Source organism: Lithobates pipiens, unplaced genomic scaffold (genome assembly GCF_037356315.1).
Source record: "Lithobates pipiens isolate NorthernLeopardFrog02 unplaced genomic scaffold, aLitPip1_a1.2 Scaffold_8, whole genome shotgun sequence".
NCBI lineage: Eukaryota > Metazoa > Chordata > Amphibia > Anura > Ranidae > Lithobates > Lithobates pipiens.
This window is the reverse complement of record NW_027507903.1, coordinates 371,286,187-371,307,708: the sequence shown is the minus strand read 5'-3', so window position 1 is coordinate 371,307,708 and position 21,522 is coordinate 371,286,187. Positions and strand designations below refer to the sequence as shown.

At 45.9% G+C, this 21,522-nt stretch overlaps 1 protein-coding gene across 4 annotated transcripts in view; it reads left to right on the top strand.

Moving 5' to 3' along the window:
- KCNIP1 (potassium voltage-gated channel interacting protein 1) overlaps positions 1–21,522 on the top strand; it is a 568,743-nt gene that overhangs the window by 525,212 nt on the left and 22,009 nt on the right. For all 4 annotated transcript variants that reach the window (XM_077473564.1, XM_077473562.1, XM_077473563.1 and 1 more), the window contains one exon: positions 20,151–20,213. In XM_077473564.1, coding sequence (XP_077329690.1) covers positions 20,151–20,213 — 63 coding nt within the window. The remainder of the gene's footprint in view (positions 1–20,150; positions 20,214–21,522) is intronic.

Below are 21,522 nucleotides of genomic sequence, written 5' to 3'. Positions count from 1 at the left end.
GCCATGCAGTGTAGGTTAGCTGAGGCATTCGGTCCTCTGGGCCACTAAGGACAACATGATCCGCAGCTACCTCCTCCCAGCCACGTGCAAGTCCACGGGTTTCTTGGGACTGTAAATCATCCCTACAGGACTGCTGCTGCTGCTGATGCTAAGTGCCAGCCTCCACCTCCATGCTGACACAATCATCCTCCTCCTCCTCCTCCTCCTCATCCTCTTCCTGTGTGATGGGTGGCACAGCAGGAACACTGTCTGGATAAAGGGGGCCTTGAGAGGCAAGGAAGTCCTCCTCTTCCTGCCTCTGTTCTGCCTCAAGTGCCCTGTCCATTATTCCACGCAGCGTATGCTCCAAGAGGTTGACAAGAGGTACAGTGTCACTGATGCATGCACTGTCACTGCTCACCATCCTTGTGGCCTCCTCAAACGGTGATAGGACAGTGCATGCATCCCTGATCATGCCCCACTGGCGTGGTGAGAAAAAACTGAGCTCCCCTGACCCTGTCCTGGTGCCATAGTCGCACAGGTACTCATTGATGGCCCTCTGCTGCGTGTGCAGCCGTTGCAGCATGGCCAACGTTGAGTTCCACCTGGTGGGCATGTCACATATAAGGCGGTTCTTGGGCAGGTTCAACTCCTTTTGGAGCTCAGCCAGCCGAGCACAGGCATTAAATGATCGGCGGAAATGCACACAGACTTTCCTGGCCTGCTTCAGGACATCCTGTAAGCCCGGGTACCTGCCCAAGAACCGCTGCACCACCAGGTTAAGGACGTGAGCTACACAGGGCACATGGGTCAGTTGTCCCTGTCGGAGGGCGGAGAGGAGGTTGGTGCCATTGTCGCAAGCCACCATTCCTGGCTTAAGCGGGCGTGGCGTCAACCACCTCTCGGCCTGCCCCTGCAGAGCTGACAAAACATCCGCCCCAGTGTGGCTCCTGTCCCCCAAACAAACCAGCGCAAGCACGGCATGGCATCGTTTTGCCTGCGTACTTGCATAGCCCCTGGAATGCCTACGGAGCACCGCTGGTTCTGAGGACAGAGCACTGGAAGAGGCCATGGAGGAATAAGAAGAGGAGGGGGTGGAGGAGAGAGGTTTGTCACAACCAATAGTAGCATTTTGGAGACGTGGTGGCGGAACAACCTCCAACACTACTGCACCTTGTCCTGCATCCTTCCCAGCTGCCAGAAGAGTGACCCAATGGGCCGTGAAAGACAGGTAACGTCCCTGTCCATGCCTGCTGGACCATGAGTCAGCGGTAATATGCACCTTACCGCTGACTGCCCTGTCCAGCGAGGCAAGGACATTGCCTTCCACATGCCGGTAGAGAGCCGGAATCGCCTTCCGTGAGAAAAAGTGGTGTTTGGGGACCTGCTACTGAGGAACCGCACATTGTACAAACTCACGGAAGGGGGCCGAGTCTACCAACTGAAAAGGCAGCAGTTGAAGTGCTAGCAATTTAGCCAAGCTAGCATTCAACCGCTGGGCATGTGGATGGCTGGGAGTGAACTTCTTTCGCCGGTCCAGCAGCTGGGGCATGGACATTTGCCTGCTATAATCGGACGTGGGTGTACTGCTAACAGAGTGCCCGGAAGCACTTGGCTGTGACACACCTAATTCTACACCTTCATTCCTCTCAGAGCAGGTTTCAGAGAGGACTGAAGGTCTAGTGGGGTTGGAGATCCCAGCTTTTGAGGAGCAAGGAGAGGCCCGCTTTGTTCTTTGGTGTGGGTCTTTGAGGTACGCTTGCCAACGAGCTGCATGGCAGGTCAACATATGTCTGGTCAAGCATGTGGTGCCCAAGCGGCTGATGTTTTGGCCACGCGAGATACGCTTGAGACATATGTTGCAAAAAGCAGCGGTGCGATCTGATGCACTCGTCTCAAAAAAGGCCCACACCAAAGAACTTTTAAAATAACGCACAGAGGCAGCGCCCTGCACAGGCGGAGCTCTGCGGTGTGATTTAGTCGGTGTGCTGCCCCTAAGCTGGCCCCCGGAGGGCATCCTGCCTTGTTGGACATGTGCCTCCTCCTCCTCCTCCTCCTCCTCTCTCCTACCAGGCACCCACGTGGAGTCAGTGCCCTCATCATCCCCTCCCTCTTCATCGCTGGAGCAAACCTGGCAGTATGTTGCAGCTTGTGGAACATGACTGCCAGATTGCTGTCCTTCTTGAGCATCCCCTCTCTCTGCTTTCACGCTACTGCCTTCCTCTAGCTGAGTATCATCGTCAGAGCCTACAAAACACTGGGCATCCTCCTGGAGCATGTAACCAACACTGTGCTCAAAGAGTTCAGGAGACTCCTCAGGAGGACGTGGTGGGTCTAGGGAAGGAGTCACTGATGATGACATTGAGAGGAGGGAAGACGATGCGTTGGCAGCTGCTTTGCTAGTACCCTGAGACTGGGTGAGAGAGGATGAGGAGGATGAAGAGGGCTTGGTCATCCACTCTACCAAGTCGTTGGCATGTTGCGGCTCAACATGTCCAGCTGCCGAAAAGAAGGACAAGCATGTCCCTTGGCCATGTGCTGATGATGACGATGCACCGCGTCCACGACCAGCACTGTTGTCTCTAGACACAGAGCCTGCTTGCCCTCTTTTATCAGCTCGCGCCTGTCTGCCTCTCCTTGCTGGCCTTCCAGACATGGTAATGGCCTGAAGGGAGTTGGGAAAACCAGCAATTGGGTAGTGTATATTGTGCTGGAGGCACACACAACTTCCACTAACTCCTGCAGATGGCAGATGGCTCAAATAGAGAAGAGCTATGTAGGTGGATATAGCGGTGTATACTGGGTTCAGAGCATGCAGACAGCACGCACAAGCTCCTACCGCTGACTGCAAGCTCTATTTAAAACGAGCAAGATAGTTTGCTATATAGGTGGATATAGCGGTGTATACTGGGTTCAGAGCACGCAGACAGCACGCACAAGCTCCTACCGCTGACTGCAAGCTCTATTTAAAACGAGCAAGATAGTTTGCTATATAGGTGGATATAGCGGTGTATACTGGGTTCAGAGCACGCAGACAGCACGCACAAGCTCCTACCGCTGACTGCAAGCTCTATTTAAAACGAGCAAGATAGTTTGCTATATAGGTGGATATAGCGGTGTATACTGGGTTCAGAGCACGCAGACAGCACGCACAAGCTCCTACCGCTGACTGCAAGCTCTATTTAAAACGAGCAAGATAGTTTGCTATATAGGTGGATATAGCGGTGTATACTGGGTTCAGAGCACGCAGACAGCACGCACAAGCTCCTACCGCTGACTGCAAGCTCTATTTAAAACGAGCAAGATAGTTTGCTATATAGGTGGATATAGCGGTGTATACTGGGTTCAGAGCACGCAGACAGCACGCACAAGCTCCTACCGCTGACTGCAAGCTCTATTTAAAACTAGCAAAATAGTTTGCTATATAGGTGAATATAGCGATGTATACTGGGTTCAGAGCACGCAGACAGCACGCACAAGCTCCTAACACTGACTGCAAGCTCTATTATAAAAGATAGATATATCGCTAGCTATATAGGTGAATATATCGGTGTATACTGCGGTCAGGGCACGCAGACAACAACCACTACAGAAGAGCAAGAATGAAAAATCGGCCGATAACGATCGGTGTATACTGTGTTGAAGGTACACAGAACACCCACTAACTGCTACAGATGCCAACACACTACACAAGGCCGCCACGCTGGCGGCCTTATATAGTGTGGGGCGTGTACTACACAGCCTGAGCTATGATTGGCCACAGGCATCCTGCCTGTGGCCAATCATGGCTCTCCTCGCTGCCGGTGCTGTGATTGGCCAAGCTTGCGGGGTCACAGTGCATGCTTGGCCAATCATGAGCCAGCAATGCACTGCGCCATCGCAGTGCATTGTGGGCCGTGAGCGCCACACGAATTTGGCGCCAACGGCCCATAACTTTCGGAATTCGCCGATGTTTGAGTCGAACATATGTTCGACTCGAACACGAAGCTCATCCCTAGTCCCCAGACCAATGGCCCGTTGTGTCTCACGCATGTAGTCCCAGGCCACCCTGTCAAACACCTTCTCAGCATCGAGTGACAGGAAGAACCCCTGTGATTTAGAATTCGTGAGCCAGTGATGAAGATTTACAGTAGTGCGCGGATGGTGTTGTCCCTGGCCCAAAAGGTGACTGCATTTATTACCCTGTTCATAGAAGATCCTTTGGCCGAGGATGTACCGTCTTCTACCGTCTTCTAGTGTGTTTGCCTAGCTCCTCCAAAAGAAGGGCTTGGGTGCATATTAAGTCCTGTAGGGTGTTCTGTGCGTGGGTCAATTTGTGGTGGGCTTCAAGGGATTTAATTCTCTTAATGAGGTCATTAATAGTCTGTTGAGTCTGTCTCTTGGTGTTTGAGGCTAAGGTTAGGAGTTCCCCCCGGATTACGCATTTATGCGCTTCCCAGAGGGAAATAGGAGAAACTTCTGGATTCAAATTTTCCAGGAAGTATTGCTGAAGTCTCGTACGGATACGGTCAATCGCTAGGGAGTCCTAGAGCAGGGATGGGTTTAATCGCCAGGTCTTTGTTCTGGAGTAGGTTTCAGGGAAAGATAGAGTGACTGTGATCGGGTGATGATCAGATAGAAACATTGGTTCTTTGGTCTTCTGTTGAAGAAAGGTTAACTCTGGTTGGGAGACTTAAAGTAATCAATCCTAGAGTATTTTTGGTGTGGGGTCGAGAAGAAGGTGTAGTCCTTGTCTGAGGGGTATAGGGTGTGCCAAACATCTGGCCCTGTACGTCAGAGTAGATGTGCCTGTAGAGGAGTCCAGTAATGGATTCAGAGGGATATTGAAATCCGATAAGGGTAATCCCCGTTCGAAACGCAGTCAGCAGGTCACATACCTTCCTAATAAAGGCGACCTGGTGGTTGTTTGGGCAGTACAGGTTGGCCAACGTGATCAGCTTCGAGGCGTAAGAGCCTTTAAGAAAAACGTATCTGCCTTCAGGATCAATAAGGGAATCAGATATTTGAAAATTAGCGTGCTTAGATATTAGTATGGAGACACCTTTGGTCTTAGAATTGGGGTCAGTGGCATGTATTGCAGTTCGGTAGATGTGGTTGGCTAATTTAGGTATGGCATCCGAACGGAAATGGGTCTCTTGCAGGAAAATGAAGTGTGCCTTGTGTTTGGCCAAGGATGTCAAGAGTTGGGACCTTTTTTCTGGTAAGTTGAGGCCTTTAACATTGAGGGATAGGCATTTCAGGGTCAGAGCTATATCGGTCACAGACAGTGAAACTAGGAAAATACTTCTCCGAATCTCAGGCAGTCACCTGCGGGGTCCCTCAAGGCTCTCCTTTGTCACCCGTTCTCTTTAACATTTACATCGGCCCACTGCTCCAAATCATCAGATGCTCAGACCTTTGCTTCCACTCTTACGCTGACGACACACAACTTTATTTAAGGATCAATGGGAAAAAAGATCACCAACAACAACTTGAAAATTGCCTCAGATCAATAGAGGACTGGATGACCACCAATTCCCTCCAACTGAACGAATCAAAAACAGAGCTGCTTATCTTGCACCCAAATCATAAACCTGCAACCAAAACCCCCTGGTCTCCAATAACTGTCTTTGGGCAGGCTATCTCCCCAAAAACTAAAGCCAAGAGTCTTGGGGTTATATTAGACGCACAAATGTGAATGGATGCGCAAATAGGAGCAGTAGTCAGGGGATCTCACCATCTGCTGCGCATGCTTCACAGACTCGTCCCTTTTATCCCAAAGAAGGACAAAGCAGTGGTAGTTGGAACAATCATCAATTCGCGACTGGACTACGCAAACTCGCTTTACATAGGATTACCTCAATATCAACTTGCGCGATTACAACTTATCCAAAACACGGCGGCAAGGCTGATAACAGGAAAAAACCCATGGGAATCCATCTCTCCTTCGCTGAGGAGCTTACATTGGCTAACTGTAAAAAATCGGAACACGTTCAAAATCCTTTGCCTCACCCATAAATGCGTGCATAGAGAAGCTCCGCAATACCTAATGGAGAAAATACATCATTACACACCAAACCGCAGTCTTCGATCTGATAACAAAAACCTCCTCCTCGTGCCCAAAGCCTGGTATAAATCCAAGGGGGATCGGAGATTCGCTGTCCAAGGGCCCCGGCTATGGAATGCTCTACTAATCGACATCCGTCTGGAAAAAAATCACCTGGCTTTTAGGAAAAAACGTAAGACCTTCCTCTTTTAGCTGATGACCAAAGCTCGCCACAGCGCCTAGAGGCGATTCAGTTCGCATTGTGCGCTATACAAGTATTTCATTCATTCATTCATTCAGAGCGGGCCCAGTCAATATCTGTTCCTTCATAGTCCTGCAAGAAGGATTACGTGAGAGCCGCTGTTGGCAACAGTATATTTAGCAAAAACTTGGAAGGCGGTAGGGATATTCCCTAAGGGGTGGGTGCGGAGCCAAGGGTGAGGGAGGAAGTAAGAGAAAAAGGGGGGGGTAGGGGATGAATAGAACACTACCAGAGGTGGGGATAGACTGGCTATGCCACCTAAATAGAAAAGAATCTGGGAGGGTCAGCTATCATCCCAGCAGGACTGTTGTGTGGGGACACAAGCAAGGGTGGCTACCACCAGAGGGGTGCGAGCTGGGGATTCGAAAACAAATATTAAACATACTAAAATAATTGTATTGGGGAGCCTACCAGTAGAGGAAGAGTGGGGGGGGGGGAGAGGGGAGAAGGGGTGGAGGAGACAATGGGGGGTTCCAAATGTTAAGATTTGGTAGAGAGCGTATGGCATGGTATGTCAGAGAATTAGGGTAGAAGTGTCCAAGTCTTGGGGTAGGAAGGGCAGCTCCAACCAAGATGCGGTTATACCTTCTTTAGCATTTTCTCATCAAGGTGAGGATGCAGGGAAGAAGAAAAAAAAAAAGAAAAAAACAAGGTTACAAAGACTCCATCCTGGCGTATAACACAGCGTCTATCTTTACAGGGTGATGGACGAGGCCATGCCAGAGGGGGGCCTGATGGAGAAGCCAACTGGGGTCCGAGTCCCATAGGGGGAAGGGGAAATGGGTAGAAACAACAACAAAAAAAGAAAAAAGGATCACATGCGGGAACAGTTACGAACGGCAGTCCATGGCAGAGGTGAGGCTAGGGATATTAGGCTTGCATGCGATCTCTCCTCCTGTAAGGCATGGACGGGGAGCCTAGGCTGCACTGATGAGGGTCCCGGAAGAGATGATTCTTATTTGCAAAGAAAGATCACTTTTTATTTATTTTTACATGGGTTGGTGTTTGTGTGGGTCATGTGTGTATATCTAAATGATTTGGCCTCAAAACACACACCTACTTCCTGTGTGCAGATTCACTTCCGGGCCAATGTATATTCCTTTCTGCTTCAGTGTGTGTGTGTGTGTGTGTGTGTGTGTATATGTGTGTATATGAAATTGGAGGAAAAAGAGACACAGGACACAGAGTTTGCATATCTGTGGACTGCAAGACTACAGAGTGTAGCGTTTAAATGGAGGAAACTGCTCTGTCAGTTTTCTCCAGGTTTTGCTAGCTCCAAATGGAATTCTGTAGTTTGGAGATCCCTGAGAGTCATGGGTGGGATGGGATCTCCAACCCTGTGTCCGGGTTTTGACGATAGCGAGCAGGGTGTGTGCCCAGCTGCACACAGCCCATATAACAAGGGGCTGTTGGGAATAGAGTATGGAGGATGGTGGAGTGTGAGCAGCTTGCTGCTGCTGTTTGGAGAGTGGTCTGCCCTGTGGGAGACTGTAGTCCATATAAGGGACTGGGAAAGGCTGACAGCCTTGAGAGTCAGGAAGACTAAGGAAGCCAGTGAGTCCAGGGGGCTGGAAAGAATTGATAAATCTGTTGGGAGAAAGCAGAGGAACTGCTGACAATTGAGAGCCAGGTGGCTTGGTATGTTTTCATTTGTGTGCTGAATGAAGTTAAACCCCTGCGTGGGATTCCTGGATGGACTATTGCTTTGTTTTTCCTTTAATAAACGTGAGCTACCAGGCCCTTAACTATAAATGCCTGCCTGATGTGGACTGAAAATGCATCTAACCACTTGAGCTAAACACCCCAATGTCACAAGTGGTGGAGAATGCGGGCATGTAGACGGTGGAATCTGGGTCCTTGCTCCATGGTGAGTCGCATCAGGAACTACTGCTAGCTGTGTGTGGTAGCCAGGCGAACAGCATTGCGCATAGGTATTTGATGGATATTTGATGATATTTTTTCCTCTGCTGAGAACTGTTACAAGCTGCTGTGTGCAAGACCGCAAGGATGGGACGGACAAAGCAAAAAAAGGAAGCAATCCTTGCTAAAGCCAGGGAGCGGCTATTGTGGCTAGAGGGTATTTCACCACATGCCCCAGCCACACCAGAGAATTCGTCTGAGTCTGACATCGCTGTGTAAAAAAATACTGCACTGTGAAAAAATGTGTTGTACCCAGCTGCCAACACTACTGAAGACTACACAGTAACATGCAAAAATTAAAACAAAAAAGTGTAGCGCTTAGGTGGCAACAAACCACATGAACCAGTAAGGCACTAATTCAAACAAAGAAAATTACATACACTTCAAAAAAAGAAAATATGTGTAAATTCCGTTGTATATCTTGATATACAAGAGTGGAATTGGTGGGACCAATGGTTAACCATTTGGCACAGGATCTCCAGATTCTCTGTGAGCATACTTCTAGTTATTGATTGGTATGGAAGGCACGCGGGAGAACTGCTTGAGATATCAGAGGTCTCTCTGCCTGATGCAGTGACTAGAAACATCTCTGCTGGTGTGGTCCGAGGTGCGGCTGAGCAGTGGTCAGTAGAGGGCACAGATACTGCCTTACCCGCTAGGCCTTATGAGAAGGAAGGGCCCAAAATGGACTCAGCAGTAGCAGAGATGCTTTCTGTCACTGGCCCAGAGGTGCAAGTTAAGGTGCCCGGAGACACTGTGGGAGAAAGTGTTAATGTTGGTTCCCATAACAATGTAATGTGTACACCTGAAAAAAATGGTTTATGCTTGGGTCAGGGTAGTTTGTTAGAACAGGTACCCATGGAGTGTTGGACAACGGGTGAGGTGGAGCTGTACTATGGTCCCGTCGGATGTAGTCCCTCCTCAGGTCTTCTTCTGTTTCAATATGTTTATTGAAAAGTTGAATAAACAGGAATAAACAAGAGACTACAATCTGCTCCTTGTGCGCCCTCGCAGGGGCTACAAAGCATGAATATGAAACCAAAGGGCCAGCCATCACATTATACTTATAATAAACAGAAGAAAAGGAGGGAATATGAGTAGGGGATGGTATCGAGGCTGGTTCCAGAACCAGGCTACTCGTTCCCTCGTCGTTTCCGGAGGGCAGGCCCTTCTTCCACTACCCCCTCCTACGGGGGGCAGCAGAATTCGTTAGCAATGGGAGAGATTACAAAGAAGAGTGAAGAGAGATAGGGAACAAAAGAAGAAAAGATAGAGAGAAAAGAGGGGGAAGGAAGGAGGGGGAAAGTTCGGGTGCGGGTGTCTCGCCAAGAGGAGTTAGACCAAGCCTAGGCATGCTGCTTGGAGTGCGGGGAACTCATAGGAGATCCACGGCTCCCAGATTTTTAGAAATTTAGCATGAGAATCATGAACAATACTGGACATACGTTCCTGAAGTAACATTGCAGTCATGCAGGTTTTAACACCTTGAAAGTCTACCCATTGGGACTTCCAGGCTTGGGCAATGGTCCGCTTGGCCGCTATAAATAGATAAGTAGCCAACTTCTGTTGAGGGCCCCGCAAACCAGGTACCGGGCAATGTAGGAGAGCTAGCTTAGCGTCCCTTCAGATGGTTAGGTGGAAAAGTGTCTGCAGCAAACCAAAAATCCTAGACCAGAACCCCACCAGCCTTGGGCAAGCCCACCATGTATGCATAACATCACCTCGCTGTCCACAATTGCGGAAGCATCTGTCCGTACTCCCAGGGAAAGCCCGAGCTGTGCGGGCAGGTACCCAATACCATCGGAGCATTACTTTATATGCAGCCTCCAGGGTATTCGTGTTGAACGAGCATTTGGTGATTGTTTTCCAGGCCCTGCTCCAGTCCTCTGGGTTTACTGGGGTCTGAAGGTCCTTTTCCCATTGAGTCATATAAGAGAGGGGTGCTGATGGCGGACGGCTATTCAGGGAGGCATAAATGGCCAAAATAAGGCCTGGGGACCCTGGGGCATGTTGGCATGAATGTTCAAAAAAAGTTTTTTTGGAAGGGGTAGGTGGACTTGCGGCACAATGCTGCAATCCAGTGCTCTAATTAGATAAAGTGATAATGCTCGTTACCCGGCGCCCCGTTTGTTTCCCGGATATTCTCCCAGGAGGGAAATAAGCGTGAGGAAAGAAAATTTTGGACTCGTGGGTAGCCATGTGAGGACCACCAGGAAAATGCCTGGGGCTCCTCCAGACCCGGGGGAAAAGAGGGTTATGGGTGATGGGAAGTAGGGGTAGAAAGGGGGGCATCAGATTGCTGGAAAAGCGAACTGAGTCCCACACCTGCAGACTATGTAGGAGCATGGGGCTTAGGGAGGGAGGGCGCAGATTTCTGGGGAGCCAGAGGAGTGCCTGAAGTGCACAAGGGTCACAGTCAGGCACCTCCAGGAGCACCCACAGAGGAACATCCGTGGTTGCATGGAGCATAGTCAACGGAGCGATCTGGGCCGCTGTGTAATATTTAGAGATATTGGGGACCCCCAAGCCTCCCCGGAGCCTATGGGTATAAAGGGTTGCTCTAGGTACCCTGGGGCGTTTGCGCGCCCATTTAAATTGGAGGATCCTATTCTGCAGGAGTGGAAGAAAAAAGTGGGTACCCGGACAGGCAAAGTACGAAAATAATAAAGGACTTTAGGGAGGATGGTCATCTTCGCCGCCGAGATCCTGCCTACCCATGAGAGTGTGGGGAATTGCCAGGCTTGCATAAGGGTGGACACCGTTCGCAACAGGGGATAATAATTGGCCGAGAAAAGGGAAGAATAAGACGGTGTCAATTTGACACCTAAATAATCAATCGAGTGGGATACCCAACGGTATGGAAAATGGTCCTGGAGGCGCTGCACCAGTTCCAGAGGGAGGTTAACATTCATCGCTGTGGTCTTGGAGAGGTTAATTTGAAGACCTGAGAAGGCCGAAAATCGGTCTAATACTAGTTGCAGGTTGGGCAGGGAGATAAGCGGGTTGGACAGGGTCAATAGGGCGTCGTCCGCAAAGAGGTTCACTTTGTATTGAGTGCCCGCGTAAGGGATTCCCGAGATATCACAATTGGCCCTGATCGCCGCCGCCAGTGGCTCCAATGCCAGGATAAATAGTGCCGGGGAAAGGGGGCATCCCTGTCTAGTCCCCCGGAGTATCGGGAAAGGTTCAGAAAGGCTTCCACCTTTTGCTATCCCTAGATATTTATAAAGCTTTTGATTCGCTTTCCTGGGACTTCCTTTACTTTGTTCTAACCAAATGGGGATTTGGACCACATTTCCTACAATGGATCCAGGCCCTCTATTCCGCACCCTCGGTGAAATATGGATCCATTGTAGGAAATGTGGTCCAAATCCCCATTTGGTTAGAACAAAGTAAAGGAAGTCCCAGGAAAGCTAATCAAAAGCTTTATAAATATCTAGGGATAGCAAAAGTCCTGGTATTTTACGCTGACGAAGTATATTAAGGAGATGGACCACCTTGCGGACATTGTCCCCCGCCTGGCGACTGGGCACAAAGCCCACCTGATCCCTGTGAATGAGGGCCTGAAGATATCTGTTGACTCGCGTGCTCAGAACCTTTCCCAGAACCTTCAGGTCAACATTCAACAGGGAGATGGGACGAAAGGACTGTGGGTCTGTGGCTTCCTCGGATGACTTAGGGATCATAGAGATATGGGCTTTCACCGAGTCCGGCGAGGGTCTCGCACCTTCCCGCCAGGCGTTGAAATAAGATGTTAAATGGGGCGTGAGCAGGGATGCAAATGTCCTATAGTATAGACCGGTAAAGCCGTCCGGACCCGGGCCTTGGACGGCTTAAGGGACTTTAGGGCTTGGGTGACCTCCATTTCAGTTATGGGAGCATTCAAATTAGCCTGTGCCGCTGAGGACAATAAAGGAGGACTAATTGATTGGAAGAATCTCTCGGTCCTGTCTTGGTCGAAGGCAGCTGGTCCACTATAGAGGGAGGAGAGGAAGGAGGCAAAGCCAGCAGCTACCTTGGATGGATTGGACGTGAATCCCCCACCTGTCACCTGTAATCGAACCGGCCTGCCCGGACCCCCCACTGAATTAAGTTTCCTAGCCAACATGGGACCAGGTTTGTTCGAGCAACTGTAAAATTTATATTTGGACCAGCGCAGAGCTTTCTCCGCCTGAGCGGAGGCGAGCATGTCCAACTCAGTGGCCAAGTTGTCCGCCTATGGGCTACCGTAGGACGCGCCTTCCACGTCGCATCTGCCGCTTCTAACAAGGAGGACAACTCCCGTATCCGCTGCTCCCTGGCCCGCTTTGTACGAGAAGCGATCTGGATTAGGTGTCCCCTGACCGTCGCCTTGTGGGCTTCCCACAAGGCAACTAGAGAATCAACTGAGCCTACATTTTCTGTGAAATAGGTTTGGATATGTGTTTCTATCTGCTCAGGTCTTCTTCTAACAAACATTGAGTTGGAAAGCACTGATGATGTGGAAAGCTGTGATCTGTTAAGAGTTTGTTCTGCAAACAATGATTTGGTTGCAGTGGGTAACAAAAGAAACTATTTTGAACCTGAAATACCGATGGTGAAGGGCAAAATGGGTATTTGTAAGTTGAAAGGAGGGCTCAAGGAAGGCAGAGTTCCCCCAAGAAAAGTGAATAAACCCAGGGACCCCAAAAGAAGAGGAAGGCTGAGTATAGGACAATATAGGAACCTGTTAAGATCCAGGGGGGAATGTTCCTGGAAGCGCACCCGGAAAAAGGGTTGGGCCTACGTGGCTGACAGCCAGCACAGAGGTTTCCCAACCATGATGATGGGTGCTGGTGTTCCTCCCTCCGGATCGAAACAAAGGGGGGGGGGATATGTGACAGAGCAAGGCTCTGTCCTTATGAAATTGGAGGAAAAAGAGACACAGACACAGAGTTTGCATATCTGCGGACTGCAAGACTACAGAATGTAGTGTTTAAATGGAAAAAACTGCTCTGTCAGTTTTCTCCAGGTTTTGCTAGCTCCAAATGGGATTCTGTAGTTTGGAGATCCCTGAGAGTCAAGGGTGGGACGGGATCTCCAACCCTGTGTCCGTGTCTTGACGATAGCGAGCAGGGTGTGTGCCCAGCTGCACACAGCCCATATAACGAGGGGCTGTTGGGAATAGAGTGTGGAGGATGGTGGAGTGTGAGCAGCTTGCTGCTGCTGTTTGGAGAGTGGTCTGCCCTGTGGGAGACTGTAGTCCGTGTAAGGGACTGGGAAAGGCTGACAGCCTTGAGATTCAGGAAGACTAAGGAAGCCAGTGAGTCCAGGGGGCTGGAAAGAATCGATAAATCTGTTGGGAGCAAGCAGAGGAACTGCTGACAATTGAGAGCCAGGTGGCTTAGTATGTTTTCATTTGTGTGCTGAATGAAGTTAAACCCCTGCGTAGGATTCCTGGATGGACTATTGCTTTGTTTTTCCTTTAATAAACGTGGGCTACCAGGCCCTTAACTATAAATGCCTGCCTGATGTGGACTGAAAATGCATCTAACCACTTGAGCTAAACACCCCAATGTCACAATATATAAATAAATATATATATATATATATATATATATATATATATATATATATATATATATATATACACAGTATCTCACAAAACTGAGTACACCCCTCACATTTTTGTAAATATTTTATTATATCTTTTCATATGACGACATTGAAGAAATTGCACTTTGCTGCAATGTAAAGTAGTGCATGTACAGCTTGTATAACAATGTAAATTTGCTGTCCACTCAAAATAACTTAACACACAGCCATTAATATCTAAACCGCAGAAAATGTGAAAATATCCAAATTGGGCCCAAAGTCTCAATATTTTGTGTCGCCACCATTATTTTGCAGCACTGCCTTAACACAATTGGGCATGGAGTTCACCAGAGCTTCACAGATTGCTACTGGAGTCCTCTTCCACTCCTCCATGACAACATCATGGAGCTGGTGGATGTTAGAGGCCTTGCATTCCTCCACCTTCTGTTTGAGGATGCCCCACAGATGCTCAATAGGGTTTAGGTCTGGAGACATGCCTGGCCAGTCCATCACCTTTACCCTTACCTTCTTTAGCAAGGCAGTGGTCATCTTGGAGGTGTGTTTTGGGTCATTATCATGTTGGAATACTGCCCTGCGGCCCAGTCTCCAAAGGGAGGGGATCATGCTCTGCTTCAGTATGTCACAGTACATGTTAGCATTCATGGTTCCCTCAATGAACTGTAGCTCCCCAGTGGCGGCAGCACTCATGCAGCCCCAGTGCATAACACTCCCACCACCATGCTTGACTTAACTAGGCAAGACACACTTTGTCTTTGTACTCCTCACCTGTTTTCCATCACACATGCTTGACACCATCTGAACCAAATAAAGCTTGAAACAAACAATCAGAAAATTGTATGGGAAATACCACTTTAAAATCGATGGTATGATAATCGGATCGTTAGTACAGAGCTTTCAAAAGCCGATGGCTGTTCATCCAATATTGTTCTACCAGACATGCACGAAAAATTATCAATCAACTGTGTTTACTCTTTTTAAATCATAATGACAACAGAAACTATCCAAATGATCCTGATCAAAAGTTTACATATTCTGGTGAGTTTGACCTGATGACATGCACACAAGTTCACACAAAGGGGTTTGAATGGCTTTTAAAGGTAACCATCCTCACCTGTGATCTGTCTGCTTGTAATTAGTGTGTGTTTGGATTCTGAGTCATGGGCAAAGCAAAAGAAGTGTCAAAGGATCTGCAGAAAAAGGTAGTTGAACTATAGAAAATGCAAAAGGGATATAAAAAGATATCCAAGGAATTGAGAATGCCAATCAGCAGTGTTCAAACTCTAATGAAGAAGTGGAAATGAGGGGTAATGTTGAAACCAATCCACGGTCAAGTAGACCAACTAAAATTTCAGCCACAATTGCCAGGAAAATTATTTGGGATGCAAAGAAAAACCCACAAATAACTTCAGATGAAATACAGTACTCTCAGAAAACATGATGTGGCTGTTTTAAAGATGCACAATAAGGAGGCACTTGAAGAAAGATGGGCTGCGTGGTCGAGTCGCCAGAAGAAAGCCATTAATACGAAAATGCCACAAAGTAACCTGCTTACAATACACCAAACAGCACAGAGACAAGCCTCAAACCTTCCGGCACAAAGTCATTTGGAGTGATGAGACCAACATTTTGCTTTTTGGCCACAATCATAACATTTGGAGAGGAGTCAACAAGGCCTATGATGAAAGGTAAATCATTTCTACTGTGAAACACGGACATGGATCGCTGATGTTTTGGGGATGTGGGAGCTACAAAAGGCACAGGAAATTTGGTCAAAATTTACGTCAAGATAAATGCAGTGTGTTATCAAAAAATACTGTAGGAACATTTGCCTTCATCAGCCAGGACGCTGCGCATGGGACGTACTTGGACATTCCAACATGACATTGATCTAAAACACAAGGCCAAGACCTGTCATTGGCTACAGAAGAATAAACCAAAGGTTCTGGAGTGGCCATCTCCAGACCTCAATATCATTGAGCCACTCTGGAGAGACATCAAAATGTGCAGTTCATGCAAGACAGCCCAAGAATTTCCAGCAACTGGAGGCTTTTTGCCAAGAGGAATGGGCAACTTTACCATCTGAAAAGAAAAAGAGCCTCATCCACAAATACCACAAAATACTTCAAGCTGTAATTAATGTTAAAAGGGGCAATACATGGTATTAAGAACTGGGGTGTGTAACTTTTGATCAGGGTCATTTGGGTAGTTTCTGTTATCATTATGATTTAAAAAGAGTAAACACAGTTGATTGATAATAAATGGTTTCAGCCAAACACTAACCATGAGTGAAAGAAAAGTTTTTGTGTTCTCATTCATATTCAGTGAAAAATGGCCAAGAAATCACTAATTCTGCCAGGGTTTGTAAACTTATGAGCACAACTGTGTTTGTGTATATGTATCTATATATATATATATATATATATATATATATATATATATATATATATATATATATATATATATATATATATATATATATATATATATATATATATATATATATATATATATATATATATAATGTGTGTGTGTTTAAAAAGACCTTCTTTTATTTCTAATTTTTATTGACAATTTTAAGAAATTTACATAACCAACAAACAACTAAACACAAAAACACATAAAAATAGAGAACACACACATAATCCACATCCTATAAATAATAATGAAAAACATACCACATTATAATAAAATATAAAACATATACCTACCCACTGCCAAACCCTATCAAGAGGCAGAGGGAGAGCAAAAAAAAAAAAAGAGAGAAAACAATTAGAACTACCCGAAATGACTACTCAAACCAACGTCACCTCGCTCAACCCAACTCTGCACCAATTTCATATCCTATCTACAACCTCCAATCATATTCTGTAATTCACAGCATTCCCTTAACATCTTCCAAAGCTGCCAAATTTGACGACATTGTTCAAGCTGTAAGAAGAGTCATGGACGAAAGTGAGCCCAGGACAGCGGTATCTGACCAGGGAAGCACCTGGAGATCAAAGGGGACAATTAACTGTTCTATGTGTACACATTGTTTAAAATGCGAATGATGGAACCAGTTAACTAGTCTGACTAATATTGCTGACAGGTGGTAGTAGTATAGGTCAGGTACCTCCACCCCCCCTTTTGCTTATCAGAAGTTGTCATGCTGATAACAGAGGAACTGAAAAGCAGAAAGACACAGACAAAGACACAGACTCTGTGCATGTGGTAATGCGGGTCCAGCTGACTCGATATCCGCCAGCCTCCCACGATCGCTGTAAATAGAGGCAGAATGGGAATCTGCATATGTAAACAAGGCGGATCCCCAATCTGATGGGGAGGAGAGAGAGAGATCAGCTGTTCCTAGTGATCAGGAACAGCGATCTCTCTCTACTCCCTGACAGTTGGAAAAAACCTCCCTAGGGAACACATAATCCTTTGATCACACCTAGTGTTAACCCCTTCCCTGCCAATGCCCTTTATACAGTGATCAGTGCATTTTTATATCACTGGTCACTAAAAAGTATCACTTAGGGTCAGATTTGTCTGCATGTTGCAGTCCCACTAAAAAATGCTGATCCTCGACATTGCCATAAAAACGATAAAAAAATAAAAAGTTCCTAAATATTTCCCTTTTTTTGTAGATACTATAAATTTTGCGCAAACCAATCAATATATGCTTATTGTGATTTTATTCAACAAAAAAATATGTAGCAGAATACATATTGGCCTAAACTGATGAAGACATATTTTTTTTGTATATATTTTTTTGGATATGTGTTATAGCAGAAAGTAAATAAATATTGTTGTTTTTTTCAAAATTGTTGCTCTTTTTTTGTTTATAGCGCAAAAAATAAAAAAAATTAAAACAGCAGAGGTGATCAAATACCCCCAAAAAAAGCTCTATTTGTGGGGAAAAAAAGTACATCAAACTTATTTGGGTACAATGTTGCATGACCGCGCAATTGTCAGTTAAAGCAACGCAGTGTCGTATCGCAAAACATGGCCTGCTCATTAAGGGGGAAAAACCTTCTGGGGCTGAAGTGGTTAACTAAGAATAAACATACCTGATATTTACTTAGACATTATATTACCTGATATTGTACTTATTATTACTGTTCTGCAGCATAAATTGATCAATGACATGTATTGTTTTGTTTTTAAAGTGTAAAGTAACATTTAAATGTACAACACAGAAAAAAAAAACGTTTTTCCCATGGGATTTTTTTTATTATCACACATTTAAAAACATGTACCACAATGATAAAGAAGACATCATAGGGTTGAAGGTTCGGTGATGCTGGCTCCGAGATGGGATGGGGGTCTGGGAGCTCCTGATCTGATTAAATATTATTACGCTACACACCTCAAACCAATTATTACCTGGTCACCCAGGAAAGCCCCTACTGTGTGATCAGAAATTGAGATGAGCATCACTAGACCTGCACACATTTGTGCCATGATTTGGCCAGACCTTAAAACCTCCATGGGTCCACTTCGCAGCATATGTCTAGCCCTGATGCTGTTCCCCTTGGATATCTGGAGGAAGTGCTCGAGATTATTCTCTCTTGCCTCCCAATGCCCTCCTTTGATAAACATACTGTTTAACCCAGATATACTGAACAGCCTGGCATACGATAGAATGCTTCCGTGGTCCCAGGCTGGTATATTTCAACTCTGCAACATAGAAGTCTCCTGGTAAGGGGGTTTACTATCATTTGTGGAGTTACAGAAGCAGCACCAGATTCCCAAACAGCTCTTCCACTCCTGTTTGCAAATCAGACATTATTTTGCCTCTAAATCCCCCGCCCTAAGTCTTGACAAACCAACCCCATTTGAACTTCTATGTGCTCAAGGCCCATATCAGGCCCATTTAATCTCTGACATATACAGAATACTCCACGACTCAGTGCCCATTACCGACTCTTCCCATTCTTACATGTGGAAGTGGACTCAAGTGCTAAAACATCCCGTACTACTCCCGCCGTGGCAGAAAACACAGGCAGCCATCTCCAAGTCATCATGCTGCGTGGAACAGAAAGAAACGGCCTATAAGATATTACTCTTTTAGTATAAAATGCCAGAAATTATGCACAAATATGACCCCAAGACCCCTAAGGTGTGTTGGAGATGCCAGGGAGACACAGGCTCTCGTTTCCACGTTTTCTGGGACTGTCCCCTGATCCGCCCATTCTGGCTTACAATACAGTCCTTTATCCAGGATCTGTTTGAGATTTTCCTTCCATTAGGACTACCGATCCCTGGACTCTCCAAACATGCTCAGAAACTTGCCACCTTTATTCTAATAGCAGCTAAAAGAGCCATCCCTGTACGATGGCTCTCCCAAACACCACCCGCTCTCTCCCAAGTTTTGCAGAATCTAGAATACATTGGCCTCTTGGTATATATACGTATGGTTGTAGCGATCTGTGATCTGTGCCGTAAATGACTGTTATTTTGCTGGCATACTGACTGTACTGGATCTTCCTTATCCTTTCCCCCTTCCCTCTCTCCCCTTCCCCCTCTCTCTCCCTTTCCTTACATTCCTCCCCCCTTTTTTGATTTGTTATTTATACTATTAATATTGTTTGCCTGCGCACTTATATAAGTGTAAGGTACTGTAATCTTGTTATCTTTATACTTTCAATAAAAAATACAATAAAAAAAAAAAGATGAAGACATAAATGTTGATCTAGAGCTGCTGCGCAAATGATTTCTAGGCATTTCACAAGGTAATTCTTCCTCAGGAGAGGTGCAGGTAGGTATCTGGAGATAAAAATGAATCAATGAATAATAATAATAATACCCACTGAATTACTGGACTTATCACACTGCACTGTTCTACATTGCTTCACTGCACTACTATAGACAACCATACTGTACTCTACAATACTACACTCCATGTACTGCACATTACTATACGGTAATACCACAATCCTTCATACACTGCACTATTGGGCCCCACAACAATAATTGGGCTCTGGGCAGCTGCCCATTTGACCCCCCATTAAAGATGGCCCTGGTAGTGAGGAGCAAGCGGGTTTTGCAGGACAAGTAGTAGTCAGCCCACACAATCTAGTGGCAGGGCACGTCTACCTTTCTGTCTCCGCATGAAGGTGTTCACTTGTAGACGGATGGCTTTCATTTTTTCATATCTGACATGGTGATCACATGATCGGAAACCATGGCGATTGGTTCCCAATCATCAATGGGGAGTTCAACTGTCAGTGACAGCCGGGATTGAGAGCCCCAGCTGCACTAATTGTCAGTTGAAGGATTTCAAGGGGAGGAACATTTATTAACGTTTTTTGGCTTTGTTATGAAGTTTTCCCTAGTTATTTATGTCAATAAGGTTATTTTGTTTCTTGCTCATTTCTATCTTTTAACTGAAGTAATTTTCTCTTTCAGAAAATGGACAAAAATAAAGATGGAGTTGTAACTTTAGATGAATTCATTGAGTCCTGCCAAGAGGTAAGACATTATTTAATTTACTGATCTGTTCAACACAGTACAAAATCTGTTTTACGCTTTCAAATATTTAGCCCTAAAACAGGTCATGCTTAAATGCTAACTCCTTCTTTTGGACCATGTTACATCTATATTTAGGGTGTATTATGTGGTGCACATGGAATACCCCAACCCTTAACCCTTCGCCCTCTCCTATGGCAGTGTTTGGGGGTTCTTCTATTCTGCTGCTTCTGGCACTTTTGAAGTCAGTGTGGCCACTTGATTTATTCATTTAGCCCCGTTCACATCTGTATGATTTGACAGGTCAAATCTGAGCCTATTGCCGGCATAAGGAGCGTCCCAATCGGTGCGACGCCGACTTTGCAGCACCGTGCTGATTTCCAAAAGTAGTTCCTGCACTACTTTTGGTGACTTCAGGGGCAATTTCAATAGACATCTGTGCATGAACCCACACAGATGTCTTTCAAGCCACCCCCAAAGTTGGACTGAAATGCGGCTTTGAAATCGTGCAAGTTCAGATGAACTCGCACAATTTTTGCGGCACCGTGCTGATTTCCAAAAGTAGTTCCTGCACTACTTTTGGGGACTTCAGGGGCAATTCCAATAAACATCTGTGTGGGTTCATGAACCCACACAGATGCCACCCCCAAAGTTGGACTGAAATGCAGCTTTGAAATCGTGCAAGTTCAGATGATCTTGCACAATTTCAAAGCCGTGTTCAGTGTGAACAAGGGCTCATTCATTCACACTTATCACAGGGGCAATGTTTTTCTAGCTCCTATTAAAAAAAGTAGATGTGCATTTTTCTTCCTTCAAAAATATAAAAAAAATGTAAAAGGTGAATTTAGCCTTTAAAGCCCAATTTAACACTCTTCATTTAATATTATAACGGGGAGCTGGGCCAAAAAATTTATCGATGCAAAACAAAAAATATTTTTAAATTCCATTCAACGGGGAGAAGTTAGTTTAATAATATTTTAAAAAAATGCAAAACTCCTTTTGCTTGGCGGATGCCCAAAATATTCCTATGAAGCGGTGCATCTATGGGTAACACCATTGACAAAAATATGGACATGACATTGTTTTCTTACTTTTTCACTTTTAACTCAAAATGACGGAAAACAAAAAGAAGCGTGCATACTCTAACAAAATCTATACCAGTCAAAACCAATTCAGCCTTACCAACTATGTAACTATGTGAATATTACAGTATACGCCACTAACATTACAGTTGCTCCACCACAAATATTAAAATATGCTTCACTAATATTACTGCTATTCCACTTACGTGACAGTTACTCCACCACAAATA